This window comes from Caloenas nicobarica, chromosome 2, assembly GCF_036013445.1.
Source record: "Caloenas nicobarica isolate bCalNic1 chromosome 2, bCalNic1.hap1, whole genome shotgun sequence".
Lineage (NCBI taxonomy): Eukaryota > Metazoa > Chordata > Aves > Columbiformes > Columbidae > Caloenas > Caloenas nicobarica.
Window position 1 is genome coordinate 83822031 of NC_088246.1, and position 21399 is coordinate 83843429.

The 21399-nt window shown below is 36.9% G+C and overlaps 1 protein-coding gene across 2 annotated transcripts in view; it reads left to right on the forward strand.

Annotated features, from left to right (window-relative positions):
• The window catches only part of CDH12 (cadherin 12), a 165458-nt gene that overhangs the window by 135097 nt on the left and 8962 nt on the right, over nucleotides 1-21399 (forward strand). For both annotated transcript variants that reach the window (XM_065630209.1, XM_065630210.1), the window contains 3 exons: nucleotides 11623-11759; nucleotides 17587-17708; nucleotides 19259-19376. In XM_065630209.1, coding sequence (XP_065486281.1) covers nucleotides 11623-11759; nucleotides 17587-17708; nucleotides 19259-19376 — 377 coding nt within the window. The remainder of the gene's footprint in view (nucleotides 1-11622; nucleotides 11760-17586; nucleotides 17709-19258; nucleotides 19377-21399) is intronic.

Here is a 21399-nt window from a genome sequence, read left to right on the forward strand (position 1 = left end):
GATCCGACAGCAAACCAGTCAAAGTTTCCTTTGGTTTGACCTCTAACACCTCAGCAGTGTTCTGAAGATATTCAGCAAAGTTACAAAAAACTTCTGCTCCCATTCGGGGAGATGACTTAATAAATTATTTAACCACATAAACAAAAAAAAGCAAGCTAGCAGAACAGCATCTGCCACTTTGGAATATTACCACATGCTTTACATTTTTTAGTTAATGACAGGAAAATTTTACAGCAAAACTTTAAATGTTATTTGCTGCTATTGGCACTAGATTTTACTAGTAATTATTACCATGAATATATCAGATTATGTTTTTATGTGACTGGATTTACTTCCTCTCAGTAGAATATCACTGTATTAAAATTAGGGTATTAAAACTAGGGATACTGCAAAAGAGAGGCCCTATTTCTTTTCATTATGTTAAGAAATGTATTTTTTATATTAGCAGAGTTTTAATCAAGAAAAAGTATTTTTATTCTTTTACATATGTTTAATCTTTTATATATATAATACTTTGTATACATACAGCACAACAGTTGCTGGGTTGTACAGTGTAAAGGGCACTTAAAAAATACAAGAAGGAACCCTGTGGTTTTATTACCACAGGAGGATGTGAATGATATGCAAAGACTATTGTCTGCTACTGTTAGGCAAGTAATGCATTACATCTTATTTTGTATTATCATGCTGCACAGAGGAGAAAAAAAGGATATTACCATTGCTGTTCTTGTAAAACCTCATGAGACAGTATCTTTAAGTTAATAGAAAACCACAAGACTCAGAATCAAGAATAATCTTTAAATCAAATGAAGGTATGAAAAAAAACCTAAAGTAACTTAATACTGATTCAAGTGCTGCAGCCCTGAGGAAGATTTTGGAAATCTAACTATCTTGTTTAGCCTTAACAGAAGATAATTCAGATGACTGTAACATTTAGCACAGGAAAATAAAATGTTATGTTCCATCTAATTATAATAATTATTGTTTGAACTTCATGGCTTCTCTAAGCATGAATAGTCTACAGAGGACTTGCTTTAATAATTCTTGATTGCACCTTTAGCTAAACCATAGCAATCACTCAGTTTTAACTGGGATGGAAGATGCTTCCACTAATGAGAAGAAAAGTTCAGGACTTAAATTTGAGAAGCGCAATAAAGAACTGACTTAGTGTTTCAAATACGTGTGTATGTACATATGGTGATACGATTTTTTTGAGTTTTACACAATGATAACTCAGTGAATGGATCATCTTTGGAATTGCAGGAAGAAAATTTCAGTGGCAAGATGGGATTTTGGAGGATACAAAGTGGTTTGCATGCATCAACGCTTTACATGCTGTACCATTTTAATCTCTTTCAGGATTACTTGAAGTCTGAATTTCTTGTTTCTCATTGTAGTAGTGATTTTTTTCAGTTTCTCTGCTTTTTAATAACTGCAATCTTAAAAAGAAAATGACAACAGAGAAACACTTTTATGATTACATTTTAAAATATTTGGAACTGCATCTTAGAACACATCTCTAGTTGAGTGTGATTAGCTTGGAGGTATTGTTTCTTGTTTTGTGTCATAGTTTAACATTACAGGAACTAACAGGATTGTTCTGACCATCTTTCTAGAAATTTCTCTTACTGCACTGTATCCATTACTTCTCCCAGCTTAGCTTTATGGTACCAAATGACAGAACTCGTATCCTTCCTCTTGTGTACAGCATAATATACAGAACATAAATTTTCCCTTTCTTAATTTTGCCTCTCTGCTTCTCCATGCTGAACAAAGCAATACCATTCCTTTCTCAGTGTTTAAACCCTCTAGCTATCTGTAGACCATTATCATGTCACCCTTTTGTTATCTCTTATCCAAGCTAAATATATTTTAGTTCTTTTAATCTTTCCTTATAACTCACAATGTCTAGACCCAAGACAAATTTCCTTTCTCTTCTGTAAACGCCTTCCAATTTATTGATATCTATCTAGCGACGTGATGCACAGGATAAAATTCTGTTATAGAGGTGTCATTTTCTCAACACCTGGTTATATGCAGTAATCTATTAATTTCTAGCCACAGTACATGATTATTCCACTCAGAAAACTTCTTTGGACTTGCAGGTAGTCAAATCACACCTAAAGTCTGATTCGTAGTCTCCCTCACCCCTTTTACCACTTCTGCTTTACATGTTTCTTTCATCTATTTAATTATATATGTAGTTAAATTACAAAAAATGTTAACTAATCACAGTTCTCAAATGAATCTTATTATCTTTCATTTATGTTTCTAAATTTTTTAGGTTCCCATTTATTACTTCTGATAGGATGGGTGGTATTTAACAGTCCTAAGTTGGGATAAACTCTTAATTTTATTTATCTGCATATTTAAATGAAACTTAGAGTGAATAAAACTTAAAGTGAATGCACTTCAAGCAATTTAAGGTCACGTACACAAATAGTGATCTGTCACATTACAGCAAATTTTTATTTGATCCCTCACCCTTCTTTGCAACATTTTTCTCCCCAGAATCAGTGTTTTATCTCAGTAGGCACCTGAGTAAGGGATGTGCTCTACCTCAGCATAGTGTGAGCTGAAACAAGTTGAGACAAGTCTGACAATCACACCAAGCTGGTGAAGGGAAGGGATGCCATCCAGAAGGATCTGGAAAGGCTTCAGAGGTGGGCCTGTGTGAACATCATGGAGTTCAACAAGGCCAACTGCAAGGTTCTACACATGGGTTGGAGCAATCCCAAGCAAAAATACTGGCTGGGCTGGGAATGGATTGACAGCCAACCAGAGGAGGAGGACTTGGGGGTGTCAGTTGATGAGAAGCTCAACATGAACTAGCAATGTGTACTTGCATCCCAGTCAGCCAACCATATCCTGGGCTGCATCAAAAGACATGTGACCAGCAGGTCAAGGGAAGTGATCCTCCCGCCCTACTTCACTCTTGTGAGACCCCACCTGGAGTACTGCATCCAGCTCTGGGGCCCCCAACATAAGAAAGTCATGGACCTGTTGGAATGAGTCCAAAGAAGGCCACAAAGATGATCAGAGGGATGGAACACCTCTCCTGTGAGACAGGCTGGGAGAGTTGGGGTTGTTCAGCCTGGAGAAGAGAAGACTCCCAGGAGACCTATAGCAGCCTTTCAGTACTTAAAAGAGGCCTACAAGAAAACTGGAGATGGTCTTTTTACAAGGGCATGTAGCCACAGAATCAGAGAAAAGCCTAAGTTGGAAGGGACCTACCAGGATCATCAAGTCCAACTCCTGTCCCTACATATGACAACCCCACAATTCACACCATGTGTCTGAGGGCATTATCTAGTCACTTCTTGAATACTGCCAGGCATGGGGTCATGACTACTCCCTTGGGGAGCCTGTTCCAGTGTTCCATCACTCTCTGGCTGAAGAACCTTTTCCTAATGTCTAACCTAAACCTCCCCTGGCACATATTCCTGCCATTCCCTCAGGTTCTGTCATTGGTCACCAGAGAGAAGAGATCAGTGCCTACCCTTCCTCCTTCCCTTGTGAGGAAGCTGTAGACTGTGATGAGGTCTCCCCTCAGTCTCTTCTTCTCCAGGCTAAACAGGCCTAGTGGCTTTACCCACTCCTCATTTGGCTTCCCGTCCAAACCCTTCACCAGCTTTGTGGCCCTAGTGTAGTGATAGGACAAGGGATAATGGCTTTAAACTGAAAGAGGATGGATTTAGACTAGATATAAAGAAGAAATCCCTCACTATGAGGGTGGTGAAGCACTGCAACAGGTTTCCCACAGTTGTGGATGCCCCATCCCTGGCAGTGTTCAAGGCCAGGCTGGATGAGACTTTGAGCAACTTGGTCTAGTGGAAGGCGTCCCTACCCATGAGAGGGGGGCTGGATCTTTAAGGTCCCTTCCAACCCAAACCATTCTATGATTCTATGATATTTGCATAAAACATGACTATCAACCAGGTTATTTGTCCCTCTTAAACCAAAAAAAATCAGCAGGAATTTTTGATGAAATATCTATTCTGCACAAAGGCATAATGGTGAGAAGCCGTTAACCTGCAAATGCTGAACTTCTGGTTTTGCTGTGTTCATATTACCACTGCCTTTTTTAACTTGAGGATACTCCTTGCAGTGAGGCACCAAGTAATTAAATAAGAAAAAAGGGAATCTCTCAAGTCCGTACCTTCTGAAGTTAGTCATGTAGCTATCTCTGACAATCTTGGGCTACAGATCTTTTATTTTCGATGATACAAAATGTAGCCTTCAGTTACAGGAGAGAAATTACCAGGACAGTTATTCTTTCCCTCTTTGAAGATCAGCATTATCTATGTGTTATTGTTGTTGTTGTTCCCATTTCTTCCCATGATCTTCCCCCTTACAACAGAAAAAGTCTGTGTTTCTGTAAATTCTTTCATTCCCTTAATAAATTAAGATTCATAGTCCAGAGTGGCTAATTTGCATATATTAACATTTCATACATATTGCTAATTTGCTCCTTATCAACAGAGCTACTTTCAGTAGCAAGTCTCTCAAAGCGGTCAAACTGAAAACTCTCACGTGTGTAGAACTAAACAAACCAGTTTCAAGTGCCAAAATGCACCAATTATTCAGCCTGGACTGAGAAAGTCTCCTTTACCTCAGTTGACTGAGTTGCCTAAATTGAGACCTGCATCACAACCAGCTCCTCAGGTGTCTGCAGGGTGACACAAACACTCTCAGAGGTGCTTTAGCCCATCTGCGATCTGCAGGCATCTCCTCCTCCCATCACTGACAGACCATAGAGGCTTTGCAGAGTAGCTGGGCAAGGATGCAGTGCTTGGGTAAGATCAGAAGTGACTGGTGACCCAACGGAAGAGCACCTTCAGTGAAATTAAACTTAAAAAGAGCCCAACCAGTCAAGAAACTACAGAAAGTGAAAGGAAGGATCTTTGCTATTTTCAGTATGGTTCGGTTACAGGGAAAGGCATTAAATACATACTTGAAGCTGGAAAAAACTGTGGGTTGGAAAAGCATAGTTTCTCTTAGAAATGATACTTCTTTTCGACTTATTGCATCACAAACTTTCTTACATCTAAAATACTTCATTCCCGTGCTTGGGTTTGCTAAGTTGTATTTGGAGTAATAAGATGTCTTCTAAACTGGGGTTGGCAGCCAAATTATTTGGAGTGTACACACAGATCTTGTGGTTTGGGTTTTCTTAAATTCACCATGTGAGTCTGCTTAAGGTATAATTTCACAACAGACATTGAAATACAGACTAGAACATTTATGCTGATGAGTGTCACAGACAATGGACAACTCTGTATCAAATACAAAAATTAAAGGAATGTTTCCCCCTCACCTTTTTTTTTTCTTTTTTTCCCTTTTCTTCTTTTAGAAGGCTGGTAGCAATTACTGTACCCTATTTGTGGAGGAGTAAAATAAAAGGGAAACCCAGTAGTTAAATGTTAAGTGTGTTACTGCTCACTGAATTGGAGGATTCCTTTCCATTTTCCTGCAAATTCCAAATGAGTAGTGTACTTTACTCCTTCAAATGATTTTCTGTAAACATGCTGTTGCAGCAGGAGCATGTTTAGTGTGAATGCCTTCAGCTTATCAGCATCTCTAGGAGTATGATCCAGGCTTCTTTTCCCTGCTTATTACACAAATAGTGACAAAGGGTGTAGAAAGCATCTTCACTGTTCTTTTCAGCAGTCTGGGAAGGTCAGAGCTCTTCTCCTCATGTGCACCACCCCTGCACCATACCTATCATCTGTGTTTTAGCATTCTTTAACTAAAACACTTTTAGAGTTTTACTTCTGTGGCATTTGTCCTTAATCCTGCCACTCTAGCTTTAAAGCAATATTCTCTTCCTCTAAAATACACACACTTCCATATGTCTTGCCTCGCTCATTTCTTGGCTTGAATTGCATGGCTGTAATATAATGAACAAGATTTAAGAACTGAATATTCCATTTCAGATGTTCAGAACTTAGCCATGTTACCAAGTGTTCCATCTATTAATCTTTCAGGCCCAGTATCAGAAAGAAAACTTTCCAGAAACAAATATTTTTTGACTGTGCCGCATGTATCCCACAGGCAGTGATATGGCAGAGTTATGCAAGACTGTTCCTGCTTGTGCTCTTACTTTTCAGGAGGTATATCATCAAGGTGTTGCCACTCTGCTCCTTTAATTAATATCTGGGACCTCCCAGTCTAAAATGACATCAAAGCAGTTTCTCTGAGACCTGGGTGCTGCTTTTCAGTGTGGATGGATGTAGCTGTCAGCTACATGTGAACACAAGCAAGGATAAATACATCAGTGTGCTTCTGGGCTAGGAATGCATGGGAGAGCTTTTATACCTGGATATGGCCCAGCTTTCACCATGCCAACATTGTGCACATTTTTCTCATACTTCTTGATTCTTCATTACTTTTATTGCTCTACGTTTTTTACATCCTCTGCAAAAGAAGACTTGAGAGTCCTTCTGACAGTAGAACAATCCCAACAACCACAATCATCTTGTAGAGCTACAAAGATGATGAGGGGTCTGGAGCATCTTCCTTATGAGGAAAGACTGAGAGCACTGGGTCTGTTCAGCCTGGTGAAGAGAAGGCTGAGAGGGGATCTCATCAATGTTTATAAATATCTCAAGGGTGGTTGTCAAGAGGATGGGACCAGACTCCTTTCAGTAGTGCCCAACAATAGGATGAGGGGCAATGGGCACAGACTGAAGCATAGAAAGTTCCATCTGAATATGAGGAAAAACTTCTTTACTTTGAGGGTGCCAGAATATTGGAACAGGCTGCCCAGAGAGGCTGTGGAGTCTCCTCTGGAGACATTCAAAACCTGCCTGGACACATTCGTGTGCAATGTGCTCTAGGTGAACATGTTTAGCAGGTGGGTTGGACTAGATGATCTCCAGAGGTCCCTTCCAACCCTAGCCATTCTGTGTGATTCTGTGATTTTGTGATGAGAAGGTGTCCTTACATTCTTGAAAAGCATAGAAAAAATACTTAGGCCAGTACTCTGTGACTGTCCTCCTTTGAAAATAATAAAAGCCTTGGAAAAGAGAGCTGAGAAGAGGAAATGGTACTAAGCACTGATGATGGCTGTAATATATTTTTGCTGGTAGAAATATCAATAGAAAATTTTATATGTATGAATATGTATATAGAATGTAAGGGATATTTTTGTATGAAACCATAACAATATTGGTTATTCATTGTCAAGGTGATACTAGCAACACTAGAATACTCAGCTGAATTTTGGAAAACAGAAAAAAAAATGGCTCTTACCTTGTACAGGACCTTGTAACTTTCTCCTAAGCTCCCTTTTTTGAGCTTATTCCAAGCTGCAATATGCTTTCCTCTGCAAATTTGGCAATAGCTTGTGAAATCCTCTCTAAGGACCAATTCATGGGCAAATAAATGCATCCTCTGTATTATGTTTAAGCACCAAAATAAAGAAATAAAAAGAAAAAAAAAAGATAATAATATGTTGTAAGTTGCTGCATGCCGCAACTTGTTATATGATTCATCTGTTGCACTGTGCCACCACTGTTGTCACTGTCAAGATAGAACAACAAATAAAGACTTTGGCAAGGTTTACAGACTTTTGGTGAGAATGGACTCCAGTGTTCCCATGCTCATCCCTGTTAGGTAAGGGAAGTCTTATCCTCCACATTTTTAAACCAAATAACACAACTCAAGTTCCGAGTTTCACAGCCTCCTTAGCCTCCTGTCACCTTCCATCCCTCCTGAGCGTGTTGTCATGCATGTTTCCATAGCAGGAGCAGGACAGCTGTCCAGTTCTTTTATTCATGGTATAACAATCTGAGGCAAGTACAGGTTTTTTGCCTGACGGCTCAGAGTTCCTGTTATCCTCACAAGGGCGATGTGCTGTCACTCGTGTATTCAACAGTGCTTCATCAAGCACTCTACTGTCTTCTGTGCTGGAGCTAGTGTCAACACAGTCTTCCTAGTTGTCTTCTGCTCTTCAAAAGAAGATAAGCCCTCTTTCAGGGGAGTGCTCTGTGAGACCCCATGAGCTACACACAGCCTCACTGTTTGGCCAAGATGAATGCAAATCATTCTTGGAGCTCCGAAGAGGTCAGTGTGTGTCTTTGTGAACACTCTGGATGAGAATCCTTCAGACTTGATTCTTATTATTTTATAAACCAAATATTTCCATTCTGACTCTTCTATGCTACTTGATGTACAAATATAGCTATTCTTGGGAAGACCCAAACATTGTTAGCAAAGGTATATCCTTCCACACTTATGCTCCCCCCACTTCAATAATTTAATCTGGAATACAATTCTCTGCTGGGAAACATATTCGGGGTTACATATATTTCAAAGTTTCTTCCCCATCACTGAATATGAGCAATATATCAATGTCCTGGCACTCAGAGGTGCCAGGCAAGCCTGTTCAGGTGCTTCTGGAAAATAATACTGCTGTCTCCTATGTCAACAAGTAAGGCTGTGCCAGTTGTCCTTAACTTTTCAAGGAGAGAGTTGCCTCTTGGGATTTCTGCGGTTATCCATGACCAGTCTCATAGGGACTCTGAGCAGCCAAATGAGCCAACTTCAGTTGCTTCAAACTGCTGGACCATGACTAGAAGATCTAGACAGCTGTCCTAATACCAGTATTTCAATGATGTTCCTCTTTGTGTCACAATCTAACAACCAATGTCAGGCTTTATGTCCCAGATACTTGGGTTTATCTCTGGAAAGTTACTGATTTTTCTGGCTGGAGACACTTTTCCTATTTCTTCTCTTCTTGAAAGCATTTTTTTCCAAGTAAAAGACAGAGCTCAGGCAATACTGTTGGCCTTAGAAATAGACTAACTCTTGCTGTGCAGATTACAAAGAATCTACATTGAGTATGAGACTGCATGAAAGAGTGCTTTTGGGCTGTAGAATGAAGACTTCAGTAAAAGTAACCTACATTTCTTTTAAAGCCTTCCCCAAAAGTGACCTCCCTTTGGGATGTTCCAAAAACTCCCATTTGAAAAGCAGCCAGATGGAGTCCCATTCAGTCTTTTACTAAGCCTTATGGACTTGCTGAAGTATCTGGGAGCAGAAGAGCTGTCTATAAGAGGATTTTCTGCTAGATATGTTTTCATGGGTGCTGCACATGGACAACCAAAGAAAGGAGGAAGAATGGCTTGTTTGCAATTTTTCCTGTAAATAGATTTATTTTAACCAATACATCTTCGATACTTCCTCCTACTCCTCTTTCCTCTGTAGTCTAATTGAACATATAGCTTTTTAGGATAAGAGGAGCTGAAATGACTGGCTGTTCCACCCCTAATTTCACCATATGTGCAGCACACATAGAGAGAAGGAAGGGATAACTTTAAAGATAATGCCAAAGTAGGGAAAAAATAGAAGGACTAACAATGCTAAAAATGCTGACATAATAGTTTCCACAGCATTAACACAGGTGAAGACAATTAATTTGGAAGAACTGCTACAGTTCTTTTTTTATCAAACTGTTAAATTCCCACAGATCCCACTTCCACTGAAGCCAACAGGAATTCTGCCAGTAGTTTCAGCAGGAGTAGTGCTAGTCTTGCAGTGCTTATTGTGGACTTTGATCCTGCTGATGCTTATGTTTAGGAGCAGTCATACCGGGCTTGTACATGAAGTTAATCACCTGCATGAATGCTTACAAATAGACTATTACATTCTGTTCATATAAATACTCATACTTGAACTCAACTTCAAACATAGCAGTGTTCAAACTGTGTATGTTTTCTGCAGTTTCAAAGACTCCTGGTAAAAGAGGCTATCACCTATACTGTGCTTTGAATTAGGTTCTGTACTTTCTTCACTGGCTCGTACTGTGATGTGTAGGGTACTTAGACAAAACTCATCTTCCTAAGGTGAAAGAAAAGCAAAATTACTTTCTCCTGCTTCAATCTCATTTATTTATTTGTGTGTGGCTATATACTTAATTTTGGAAAGAATTATTCTCTATTAAACATGCAAAGCTTGAAAGTGTAATTTTACTGTTCTTGAAAGAGCATGTCAGTGTAATGATATTTCTAAAAAAAGGTCTTATATATTTTTCATAATTTTTATATCAAGCAAATTTTGAACAATGAGATTGATATTACAAATGTGGGTAGACAATATTATCATATTCAAGAAAATGTGCCTTCTCAGCTGTGTAAAAGGATACATGCTGCCTTTAGTAAATAATTTCTGAGGCTTTTCAAATAAAGTAGTAAACTGGTGATGATGTCTGTCAATTGATGAAATGAGCTATTTCATCTACACATAGGATTTTCTTGTGATTTTTATTAAACCAAATGTCTCCAAAGGAGCATGATACCTTATTTGTGAGGTTTTTTACTATTCAGGTCTTCCTGAGCATTCCTGAGTCCCGATGTGAGATATTTTCTTCAGGAATATCCTATATACCCCTTTCTACTATTGGTTCCTTCTACAGCAATAAACATGGGATTTATCATCACATTCCTTATTCGTTCTTTCCTAAATCACACTAATCAGAGAAGGAAATACTAACTTTTATTCTTATTCTCACTGGTTTATATGCAATGAGGTGTCATAGGCACTTTCCTCTGTCCTTTATAATCTTCTAAATGCACTTGTTGAGTGCCCTTTTCTTCTTATTGCCTACTTCTCACTATTGACCATCTCAATTTCATCCTGCCTAGTTTTTGAGAAACAACACCAAGGTATGAAGAGACTAACAATGAAAAGACAATTAATAGCTTGCAACGCTACCTCAGAAAAAATACTATTCTGTTATGACTACAAACAGTAGCATCAAATGTGAAAATAGACTTTCAAATTAAGTAGCAATTAAGGGAAATGGATTCAGAATAATTATCATATTGCTTTTAGGCAGCTATGTTTATAAGTGTATCTCTGCTTTCTATTAAGTCCTTGCTAGGAAAAAAATAACAAATAAGTACACATTTTGAGTTCTGAATCTGTTCTATGTTCCTACTTTTTTAGAAACAAAGGCTCAGAACAACAACCAAAAAAATAAAATGGTATTGCCCTGTTCCTCACAGCTCCAGTGAAAGTTGCCTATTCTTCCCAAAGGCAAAAAGCTTTCTATTGCTCCTAAGGATGTGGGGGAGTAAGCATGCTCTTCTCCATCTCCCGTACCATGACTCTTCCAACATCCCTTAGGTGATGGATCTTTGAGTGGACTGTGCCAACAGCCTGTGTAGGTCCACTAGGACACCTCTTTGCAAGCCCAGTGAGTCCAGTCTACTGCAGCTACAAGCAGATGTAAAGAGACCACTACTGATCCACTCTTTGTTGCTATTCATATCTTAAGCATTATGTCATGTCTTTTCTCTTTTTCCCTCTAAGCCTTTTTAGTGCTTTCCAGAGTGACTGGTACAAGTGATCAGGGTCACAGAAGATGTGCATCAACTTCTTGGGAGCTCAAAGATTTCGAATAATCTGAACACTAGAAGTACTAAATCTTTTATTATATCCCCTTTTCCCTTGAGAATTCCAACTTTGCAAAAAATAAATAAACCAATAATTCTTTATTTTGTCCTTCCTGCAGGGAAGAGAAAAATAACAGGACTTGAGCTAGCTATACTGCTGTTATGGTAAATGAGTAATCCTTGCACATTTGTATCTACTCTGTTTAATATTTTTCACACACAGATACTTCATCGATTGGAAGAATGATGTGGACAACTACTTTACAATAGATGCTACTGAAGGAACCGTTGCCACTAATGAATTACTGGATAGAGAAAGCACAGCACAGTACAATTTCTCTATAATTGCAAGTAAAGTTAGTAAGTATGACACAAACTGAATTAATATGCTAATGTGGTATTTTTTTCAGAATGCAGTGCTCAGGCATAAATATGCTGTGAACAGTGCATGTGTTGCCAAGACACTATTTTAAAAGGCCCAATATATATCATTTTGCCAGACTTACTGTAAGGCTAAGTGTAATGTTCAAACAGCTCTGTATAGTAAGGTTTTCCTCATGTACTCACAGTTCCCTCAGAACCTGAAAAATATTTTGTCAGCACAAAGAGCATGAGAAGCTGTATGGAGACCTTCCAATTCTTATTTCTTATTTTGTAATTCACTCCATATAAAATTAGGTTAGTCAACAGGTCTGTCAATCTGCCTTTTGAAGGCAGAAAAATTTGAAGACTCAGTTCTAAGACAAAAAGTACACTAAAATTGAGTAAAAATTTAAGCCCCTAAATGAATTTATCTGTGTGCTGCATCTTTTCTCTTGTGTTTTCTCTCTGCCCAAGACTTTATGCCTAACCACTTGTTTTCTTTTCCTATATGATTTGTGTCTTCTCCTACACCTTTTTTTTTCATAAGATCTTCCTTCTTCCACTGTATCGTGCAGCTGCAGCTTTCTTCATTGTCATCCTTCTGTGTAGCATTCCTCCTTCATGATCCTGTCAAACTGAAACTCTCTTTGAATACAAGTCTTTTGGTCACTTAGCAGTTGTGTAAAGGCCACAGAAGTCTTTCTGTTGACATCAATAGGCTGTAGAAGAGGACATTTGCTGTATTTCTTATTCATTCTGTATTGTTTACGTGTCCAGAAATGCAAGTTTCTAAAGCAAAGATCATGTTTTCCTCAATGTGTTGATTGACATGGAGTCTTCAAAAATAATACATGCTACTAACAGGAAGAGGGAGATTTTAGAAGCAGAGGAGGTATACATTATTTAATATAAAAAAATAAATTCTCAGTTTTATTTATCTCAAGAATAACCATAGTCTTACTTCCTGGATCCTGAAAATATAATGAGGACACCAGTCAAATGAAAACTTGAAGTTTATCTGTAGCTTGGAAAAGAAATACTCTAACAGAGGAAACTAACCTTTCACAAGTGATTGAGTATATTGAGATACATGTGCCTGTGTATATTGACAGAAAGTCCAGCAGAACTGTAATATGTTTCAGAGAAACTGATAGGCAGGTAGATGCAGAGGGGAAGTCTTGTAACAATCTATGTTTCAGTAAAGATTAACTATTTAAACTTTTTGTTGGACAAAGAACGTTTGAGATTTGTAAATTGCTTCTGCAGTAAGGCAGCAGTTTTAGTAAACTTGGTGGCAGTCTATTATTCCCAAGAGTAATTAAAGCTAGCTAAAACCTCCAAGTCTACTTGTCTGTGCACCTTTCTGGCACATATGTAGTAATATCATGTTTATGTAGAGCTGTAGCAGGTAGGCTATATTATGACATTTCCAATTTTAACAATTGCCTAGTTAAGAATCTACACCTGAGACATATTTATGATTCATTTCAGCATACTTCAAAAGATTTACACAATGACCATTATCCATAGCACTAAAAACAACTGCCATATCAGTACTACACAAGTAATTGGCAAGATTTTGGAGGATTTGAGATATACTAACTGTCAAAATTATACATATTGTTGTCTCACTAACAGCTAGTACAGAAATAAAGGCTGAGGCTTGAGGGATGACACACTGCACACAACCAGAAGAGGTTAGAGAGGAGAGAAGAAAACATCTGAAGAAAAAGAGGGGGGGAAATTACTATATTTGAAGAATTTCTGCTGTTAAAAAAATTGCCACTTGCTAAATGCTGACGTAGAAACTGCCATCTCTCATTAGACAAAAAAGTACACTGAACAGTGCCTTGAAATATACAGGATTACCTAAGGAAAGGGGCCCAGTATTGCAACCAGTTGTATAATTGTACCTTCCAAACATCTGATCTAAACACTGTCTGGGAAGCTATCTCCAAATAGAAGCATAACTGACTCTTGAGAACATCTCAGAGGTGTACCCAGTGCGGAGTGATGGATAACCTACTGTCATGCTCCACACCATATACTATAAAAAATCACCCTTTATATGGAACAAAGTGTATGAATACGGAGGGGATTTTTCAAACTCACATTTTTTCCCCCATTTCACTTCCCAATTTCTCTTTACTTCTTTTCACTCAGCCTTCATGGTTGCTGTTTCTGAACATTTTTGATTTCACAAACTCTGTCCAAACTAATAAATTAAACATGGCTTGCATTTGTTTCAAGCAGAAATGCCAGCTGGCACTGAGTAGCCTATTTCTATGCCATTAAACACTCTTACCTTCCAAACAGGGTGGCCACATGTAAATTGGTTCTTTGAGTTGTCTCTTGCTCATACTAACTTCCAGCACATGCTTGTAAATTGTCTGCAAGGCCACTAGTTGCCCCGACCAAAACTGTGCCAAGGGTTGCTGTAAGAACATAATGATATAAAACAATCACAGTCCAGTGGTCAAAAAGTTCCCTGGTGCACTGCTTAGTTACCTAGTACAGAAATGATTTGTGCATCTTACAAGAGAGAAAACAGATGAGATGTGTGAGACCTTATTTCTGCTCTCCTGTCCTCAGAGTGGTAGTTATGTTTGAAAATAAATACAAAGTAACCATAATCCTTCCTGTTCAAATCACCTTCCCAACTCCCTTAACTGTAGACTCCAATTTTGTGAATGCTGAGAAAACCTCAGTTTAAATCTCAAGATGGGGTTTATATTCTCCTGCATACCATAAATGGGATTAAGGAACCACTAGTTCTCAGTGGTCACTATTTTCTCAGGTATCTTGGATTTTCACAAGTTAATTAGTCAAAGTATTTTACATATTTTTTACTACTGTATTATACTTGAACCATAAAGATGTTAACAGATGAAGGTATTCGAGCAAAAGAAGGAAACAGGGTTGTCACTGTCTTACAGATAAGAAAACTGAGGAAGGAAGAAGCTGATTAATTTGCCTGTATCTTACAGGCAGAATTGAAACCTGAAATCAGTTTATTAATTCATAGGCTAATGATTTTACCAGCTTCTCTCCTCGTCTGTGTAATCTGGGTTTAAAAGGCATGATCAGATGTTTTCAGTGACTCACTGATACCAGCATACACATCGCTACTGTGCTAACAGGGCTCAAAAATATTTGATTATGAGACAAACAGCAAACAAAACAAAAACAGAGAAAATGGAGGTCAAGTCTGCAAAGTGGTATTTCAAATGGAATTCTTCATCCTTGTTCACATCAAGTATTACAGGTCTTTGTAATTATATATCAATTCAAAGCTGTACACAATCTACTTTCAGTCTTCCTTTACATACATGAGTAGTTAAACTGATATCAGTGCAAATCAGAAAGAAAATGAATCATATAAATAAAGTGAAACACTACAATACTTAGCAAGAAAATATTTTGGCCTCTAAGATAGCTTTCAAAGAATCACAAAAAATAAGTCATAGACCATCAGTAAGAAATAAATGTAAAAAAATCACTCATATTCATGTACATTTCCAAAGCATGCTATCCTATTTTGATCTTGAGGGGATGCCACATGTCAAATCCCTGTGTTCATTTTAAAAACAAACAGTCCTATAATATGTACACTGTTCCAAAAAGCTGAAAAAATAATTTATGCAAGATACTTCAAAAAACCGTAGCCTAAAAAGACTTCTTATAGAAACTGATATGTTTAATTGACATTATCAAAATCAGCTAGTATCTCCCATGTACATGATGCATAAGTTTTGCACACATTCTTTCTTTTACTGGAAAGACATTGTTAACGTATTTCTAAAAGGAAACTAACATCTATACCTATACTTTCATGGCAACGCATCGATCTCTAACATGCTTGAAGAATGTATCGTGAACTCCTGTTGTTCAGTGTTGTACCTTAAAACAAACATACAAAAATCAAAAGAAAACCTGAGTTACTCTGTGTGAGTTGCTGTGTTCTTTGCAGCAGGCACTGCTAGGAGAGAAGTTTTAAGTTTCAGCCAGTAATTGCATGAATTTGACATACTCAAGGCTTTTCTGATCTCTGTATATATTCAGAGTTGGGGTCCTGCCCTCTACTGATTAAAATAGCTTCTTAATACTATTATAAAAGGGAACCAGTTCAATCGTGAGCAAACAATCTAGATTTCTTCTGTCTTTTCAAGCATCTAAAGAACCACTGCCTAATTCCCAGCTGCCAGACCAAACTCTGTCTTCATTCATACTGCACAATGTCTTTCTCCACAGAGACATTCTGCAAGTAGGGATGATGCTGAACTGGAAATGATTGAGGATTAAAAGGGAAATTGTTAAATATGGTTAGTATTAATTAAGTATGTTCATAGGAAGGAACCGCAAATATTGTGTGATTTGGGTTTGTTTTGTTGTTGTTGTTTGATTGTTTGTGTTGGTTTTGGTTTTGTGTTTGGGGTTTTTTGTTTGGGGTTTTTTGTTTGTTTGGGGTTTTTTGTTTGTTTGGTTGGTTAGGTTTGGTTTTTTTAGATTTCAAGCTGTGTTTGTAGGGTGGTCAGTTTATCCACTGCTTGTCAACAGGTAAAGCACACTTCTACTTGCAGGTGGTCACACTTAGCTAGGAAATCATTGGAGAATACCGCTTGGCTTTGACAGAGGCCTCTTGAAAACACTTCATTTAGTAGTTCCTAAGAACAAGAAAGAAATGTAAAATTTCCACAGTGCCACCATGAAGAAACTTTGCCTCTTGCTGTGTTAGTTTTAAACAGAAATGTAAAGGTTTATATGAAGCAAGCAGCTAATGTAAATAATTTGAAGGGTCAATTTATGTCTGAAGATTCAAGAAAAATATTCCTGTACTTAACCATGACTCCATGCTCTCAATCCTACACCACCCTGATTCATAGCATAGATTCATTCAATAGTTAAATGTGCCTGTATAGTGGCAGCCACCCTTCTTAAATGCAAAAGGATAAAATAATGATCCTTTTGACTCACCACTTAAACTGTTTTTTTATGTATGTGCAAGGGGTTTCAGCGTAAAGTAAAAGAGAATATTGTCTGCTTTGCATTGAGTTTCTGTCTCCTTTCTATCAGACACTACATTTGCAATTTGTTATAAAATGCACCTGGTGACTGATTATCTGCATTAGTAGGACAATGGAAAGAAGCATAATGTATACTGGTTTTTGGCATTCCTTTTGCACAAAAGTGTCTGCTGCTTGCAAATACTTATGCAGTTACAGAAATATCTATTACAACATGTCCTAATGGTTTAACGACAAGTTGAATGCTAGCTCTACATGTTTCACTGTTAAATTTACCAATGATTAAGTCTGGCTTTCAGCGAGATTTTTCTTTGTATCTTTCTCACTTACTTTTCTCCATATTCTAAATTGGTATGCTCCTCTTACCTCCTTAATATCTTGAAGAAGTAACTAGTGGCTAAGCAATAAATATTTATTTTCTGCATTCCATTGTGGAAAACAGAATTAAGTTTTAATCATTGGAATAATTTTCCGCAGATTCCGTGAAAAGTGATCTGAGAAAAGTTTGCATCTTTAATTACAAGTACAACTTCAAATTCTTGAATTTATGCTCTGATAAACATAACCATATTGATTGGTTCCTTACTCCATGAAGAGTAATGGATCAAAGTCTGGTACAAAGTGATAAGAAGTTTGCTTCTGATTTCTCCTTAGTACAAATCAAAACCAAAAGAAAGTCAAGGGCTTTTAGAAGTCACAATACTGGGATCAAAACAGTTTATGACAGCTCTTGGGCACTGGTGATGACAACAAACATAAATAGTATTCCTTAATGCTTTTCTCCTAAAAATCATTTATAGGTAACCCACTATTAACCAGCAAAGTCAACGTTATAATAAATGTCCTGGATGTCAACGAGTTTCCTCCTGAAATTTCAGTTCCATATGAGACATCTGTATGTGAAAATGCCAAACCAGGACAGGTATTTCAAATTCACAATGCTTGTTTTTTTGCTTTTTCTTTCCTTATTCTTTATAGCAATAGAAATTTATGGGTTTGAAAATTACATCATGGTTAGAATTCTTTTGTAAATAAAATGCCTGTGTTGGAAATATTCACCTTTTGGAATGCTGTTTTGTGACCTTTGTGGTCTATTTATTTTCCGTTTATTTTTATTTTCCCGGATTATGTGGGCCTGTGCCACCCCCTACTGAGCATTTAGTAGCTATGACAGGAGAAAGATTCCCTTTCTTAAAGACACTTAAATGTTGATAATCAGAGTAGGATGGATTACACACATTTCTGCACCTTATTCTGAGAAAAAGAACCCACAACCCCAAAGGCAATCCTCCTGAAAGTTTGTTTTTAAAAGCAGTTTCAAATATATAGGTAGTATGCAAAACTTATTTCAGATTCAGAATATCATCTTATACCATGAGTGATGCCAGTATTAATAAAGCTGGCCTCGGAATCTGTTGGCACGTGCTCCTTCTGCACACAATTTTTGCAATTAAACACAGTGCTGCAAAGCACCAAGGCCAGCCATCATACATATTAACAGCTAGTATGTTTTCCAAGACAAGACTTGTAACTGCAACTGCTCAACTTTGAGAGCTACTGTCAGCCATGGAAGGAACCTATTCAGCCTGCTGTGTAATCAGTGACTTCTTTTTATATGTCTGTAATACGTAATCAGTCAATGTGATTTTTATTATCTTTATTACAGATATGTCTGTGACTTCATATGATATTCCTATCTCACGTTTGTGGGTTTGGTTTGGTTTGGTTTTTTTGTTATTTTTTTAGTATGTTTCAACTACCATACAACCTTATTTAACTTCTAGTTTATCAAATACCTTTAGTTAGTACCTTATCCAGGCACTAACAGTAGAAAGGGGAAGTTTTTACAGGGAAACACTGAGCTGTCAAAAATTATGCATATTTAGACCTTTGTTACATTAAAAAAAAGAGCCTTCTTTTTTAAAAGATCGGTGGCAGTCCTACTGTGAAACATTTTGACTGCACTGTGCTTACCTGAAATCTAGTAGATAGGACTCTGGGACCCAAAAGTTCCATCATGCCTAGATGGTGCAGACCTTTCAACCCTCTGTACTTCATTTCAAGCTGTAAAATTAGCGTGCAGCTTTGTGAAGTACAAAAACATGTACCCATCGTAACAGTGATAGTAGTAGTAGTGGATAAAGTGAACTGTCTTTAAGTAATCACTCACCTGAAAACAATCACTAGTATTTAGATGCAGAAGACAAATGTTAAATACTTCTGCTATGAATATAGGGTAAATCTTCCTGATTTCGTTCAGATCAAAACAAGACCTTATGAGACATCACAAGTGCTCTGGAGGCTATAGTATTCAAACTTCTTGCCTCCATTGTCCAATATATTAGGGGAATGAGGGTAATTCAGCAGGATTTCACTTTCATTGTTTCATTTGGTGTTCATTTTGCACTTCTACGAAACTGCTTCTTTTAGAAGAATGAACTAACTTCAGAATTAATCATAATCTGGTTTCAGGTGATACAGACTGTCACTGCTGCAGACAAAGATTTGTCACCAGCTGGGCAAAGGTTTTCCTTCAGACTGTCAGCTGAGGCTTCCAATAAACCAAATTTCACAGTCCTTGACTACAGAAGTAAGTTGCTTACCCATATCTCTCTTTCAGAGCAGGAAGCTGTGATTATAATGACGAATATGTTTACTTTGTATTCCAGTCATGTCTACAGACTAACTTTTTAATTTGACGATTCTAATTGTTAAACTATCTAGGATATATATTAATATAAATTCAGGTCTTGCACATTTTTCTCATTTTTAGGGGACAGGAATTGTTAGAACACCAAAGACTGAGATTTCCCTACAGGCCTGCAAAAACACTGCTACCTGTTTTATTTTTTTTCCTTTTATCATTCAGTATCTCAGGAAGGAAACTCATATGCCAATACACTATTGCTGCCTTGTTTAAATACTATTACTTTGCTGTTTTCAAAGAACCCAGTTATTGTACTTTCTGGAGGCTGGATAGTCCTGCAGAAGGATTAGTTCTAAATATGAGCAGTGCTTCTGCAGTATAACATCAGACAACATTCTTAATAATTTGCAGGTTCATATAATTAACATATCTGATTTTTCCTCCAATATTTGTCATAATTGATCATCTTTTTTTTTTCTTCCCCTGGAATGATTACGATAAATGGCAAAGAATAACCCAAGATGAAAAAAATGGATCCTTCTTTCTATTGTAAACATCTTTAAGTATGTAGTCTTGTGAACAGACACAGATAAAACTTCATAATAAACTGCAGTATTTTTTCATCACTAATTACTTTAATCAAATAAGAAAAAAAAAAGATTATCAGCTATCAGCTGATCTTTAAGGAACTGATATGATAAGCTTTTCATAAGAAAGGGTTTACATTACTCTGTAAAGAAAGAACACCAAAGGAATCCTGTAAAGTTCAGTAACATTCCTTTGCCTGTTTAACTATTTAGGTTGTAAGTAGTAGTTTTAAGAAAAAGTATATGATTCTTAATTTTTAAAAATTTGTATTAATCATATTTATGATTATTTTCAATTTAAATTTGAGACAATACTGAGTACGATGTAAGGATTCATTTCTTCAGAATTAAGTAACCCAAGCCCTAAAAAGTGCTAGAAATGGATAATACAGACAGTGAAAAAAATTGCAGAGGCCACTGATTTAGCCTTTTTTAAAACCATTTAAGTACACGACTCACATTATTTTTGAAGCCATGCACTTTCGTCAATGTTAGGTGATACAAAATTAAAGCTAACAAAATTATTATTACACAAGATAATTATTAATCATTAAGACTTTTATTATTTAGAAAGTTCATGAATAAATAAATTTGAAACAGCAGAAAAATAAACTATGCAGATTTTCTCCTTTAATAAAGCTCTTCTGTGAAGATGACCAAGCAAAAATAGTTTATGCCCGAATTTATTAGTGACTTGTATCTTGGTATGTCACACATAGCTAAAAACATTTTACAGATGAGTGAAGAATTTCACCTGATGACTTGAAAATACAGTATATAATGAAACCAAAATAATTTGTAATATCGCAGACATGAATAGTAGGAACTTATGAAACCAAAAATACGTAGACCAGCATTTTATCAGAGGACATCCAAGTAATTTGCTTAAGACAAACAGCTCAATTAATATGAAGAACAACCTTACAACGGATTCAAGCCCCGTTACTTCCATTCTTGGAATATTAGGTCATTACTCTTCTCCAGAAGTATTTAAAAATTTTGTGGCATTTCAAAATCTAACTATAATTATGCTGAACAAGATTTCAATTCTTTATATCTATGTCCCACTGGACTTAAAATTCTGGATAATGCTTAAGTTTCCTCCACCTTTATGCTGCACTGTAGTTTGTGTTATTTTCTGTTGCCTACTTAGCTGTCGGTAGCATTTCCCTGCAAAACTCAGCATGATGAACTTTGCTAACTATTATAATTAAAAAGGAAATAAAATATTCTGTATGTACCAACCAAAGAAAAAAAATATACCTCTTTATAGTTTTCTCATCCTTTACATTAATTACTTTCTTCCTTTCACTTTTCAACACATTTGAAGGCCCATATGGGTAGTATCTTTGTAATTATGTAGTCTTATAAGATGAATA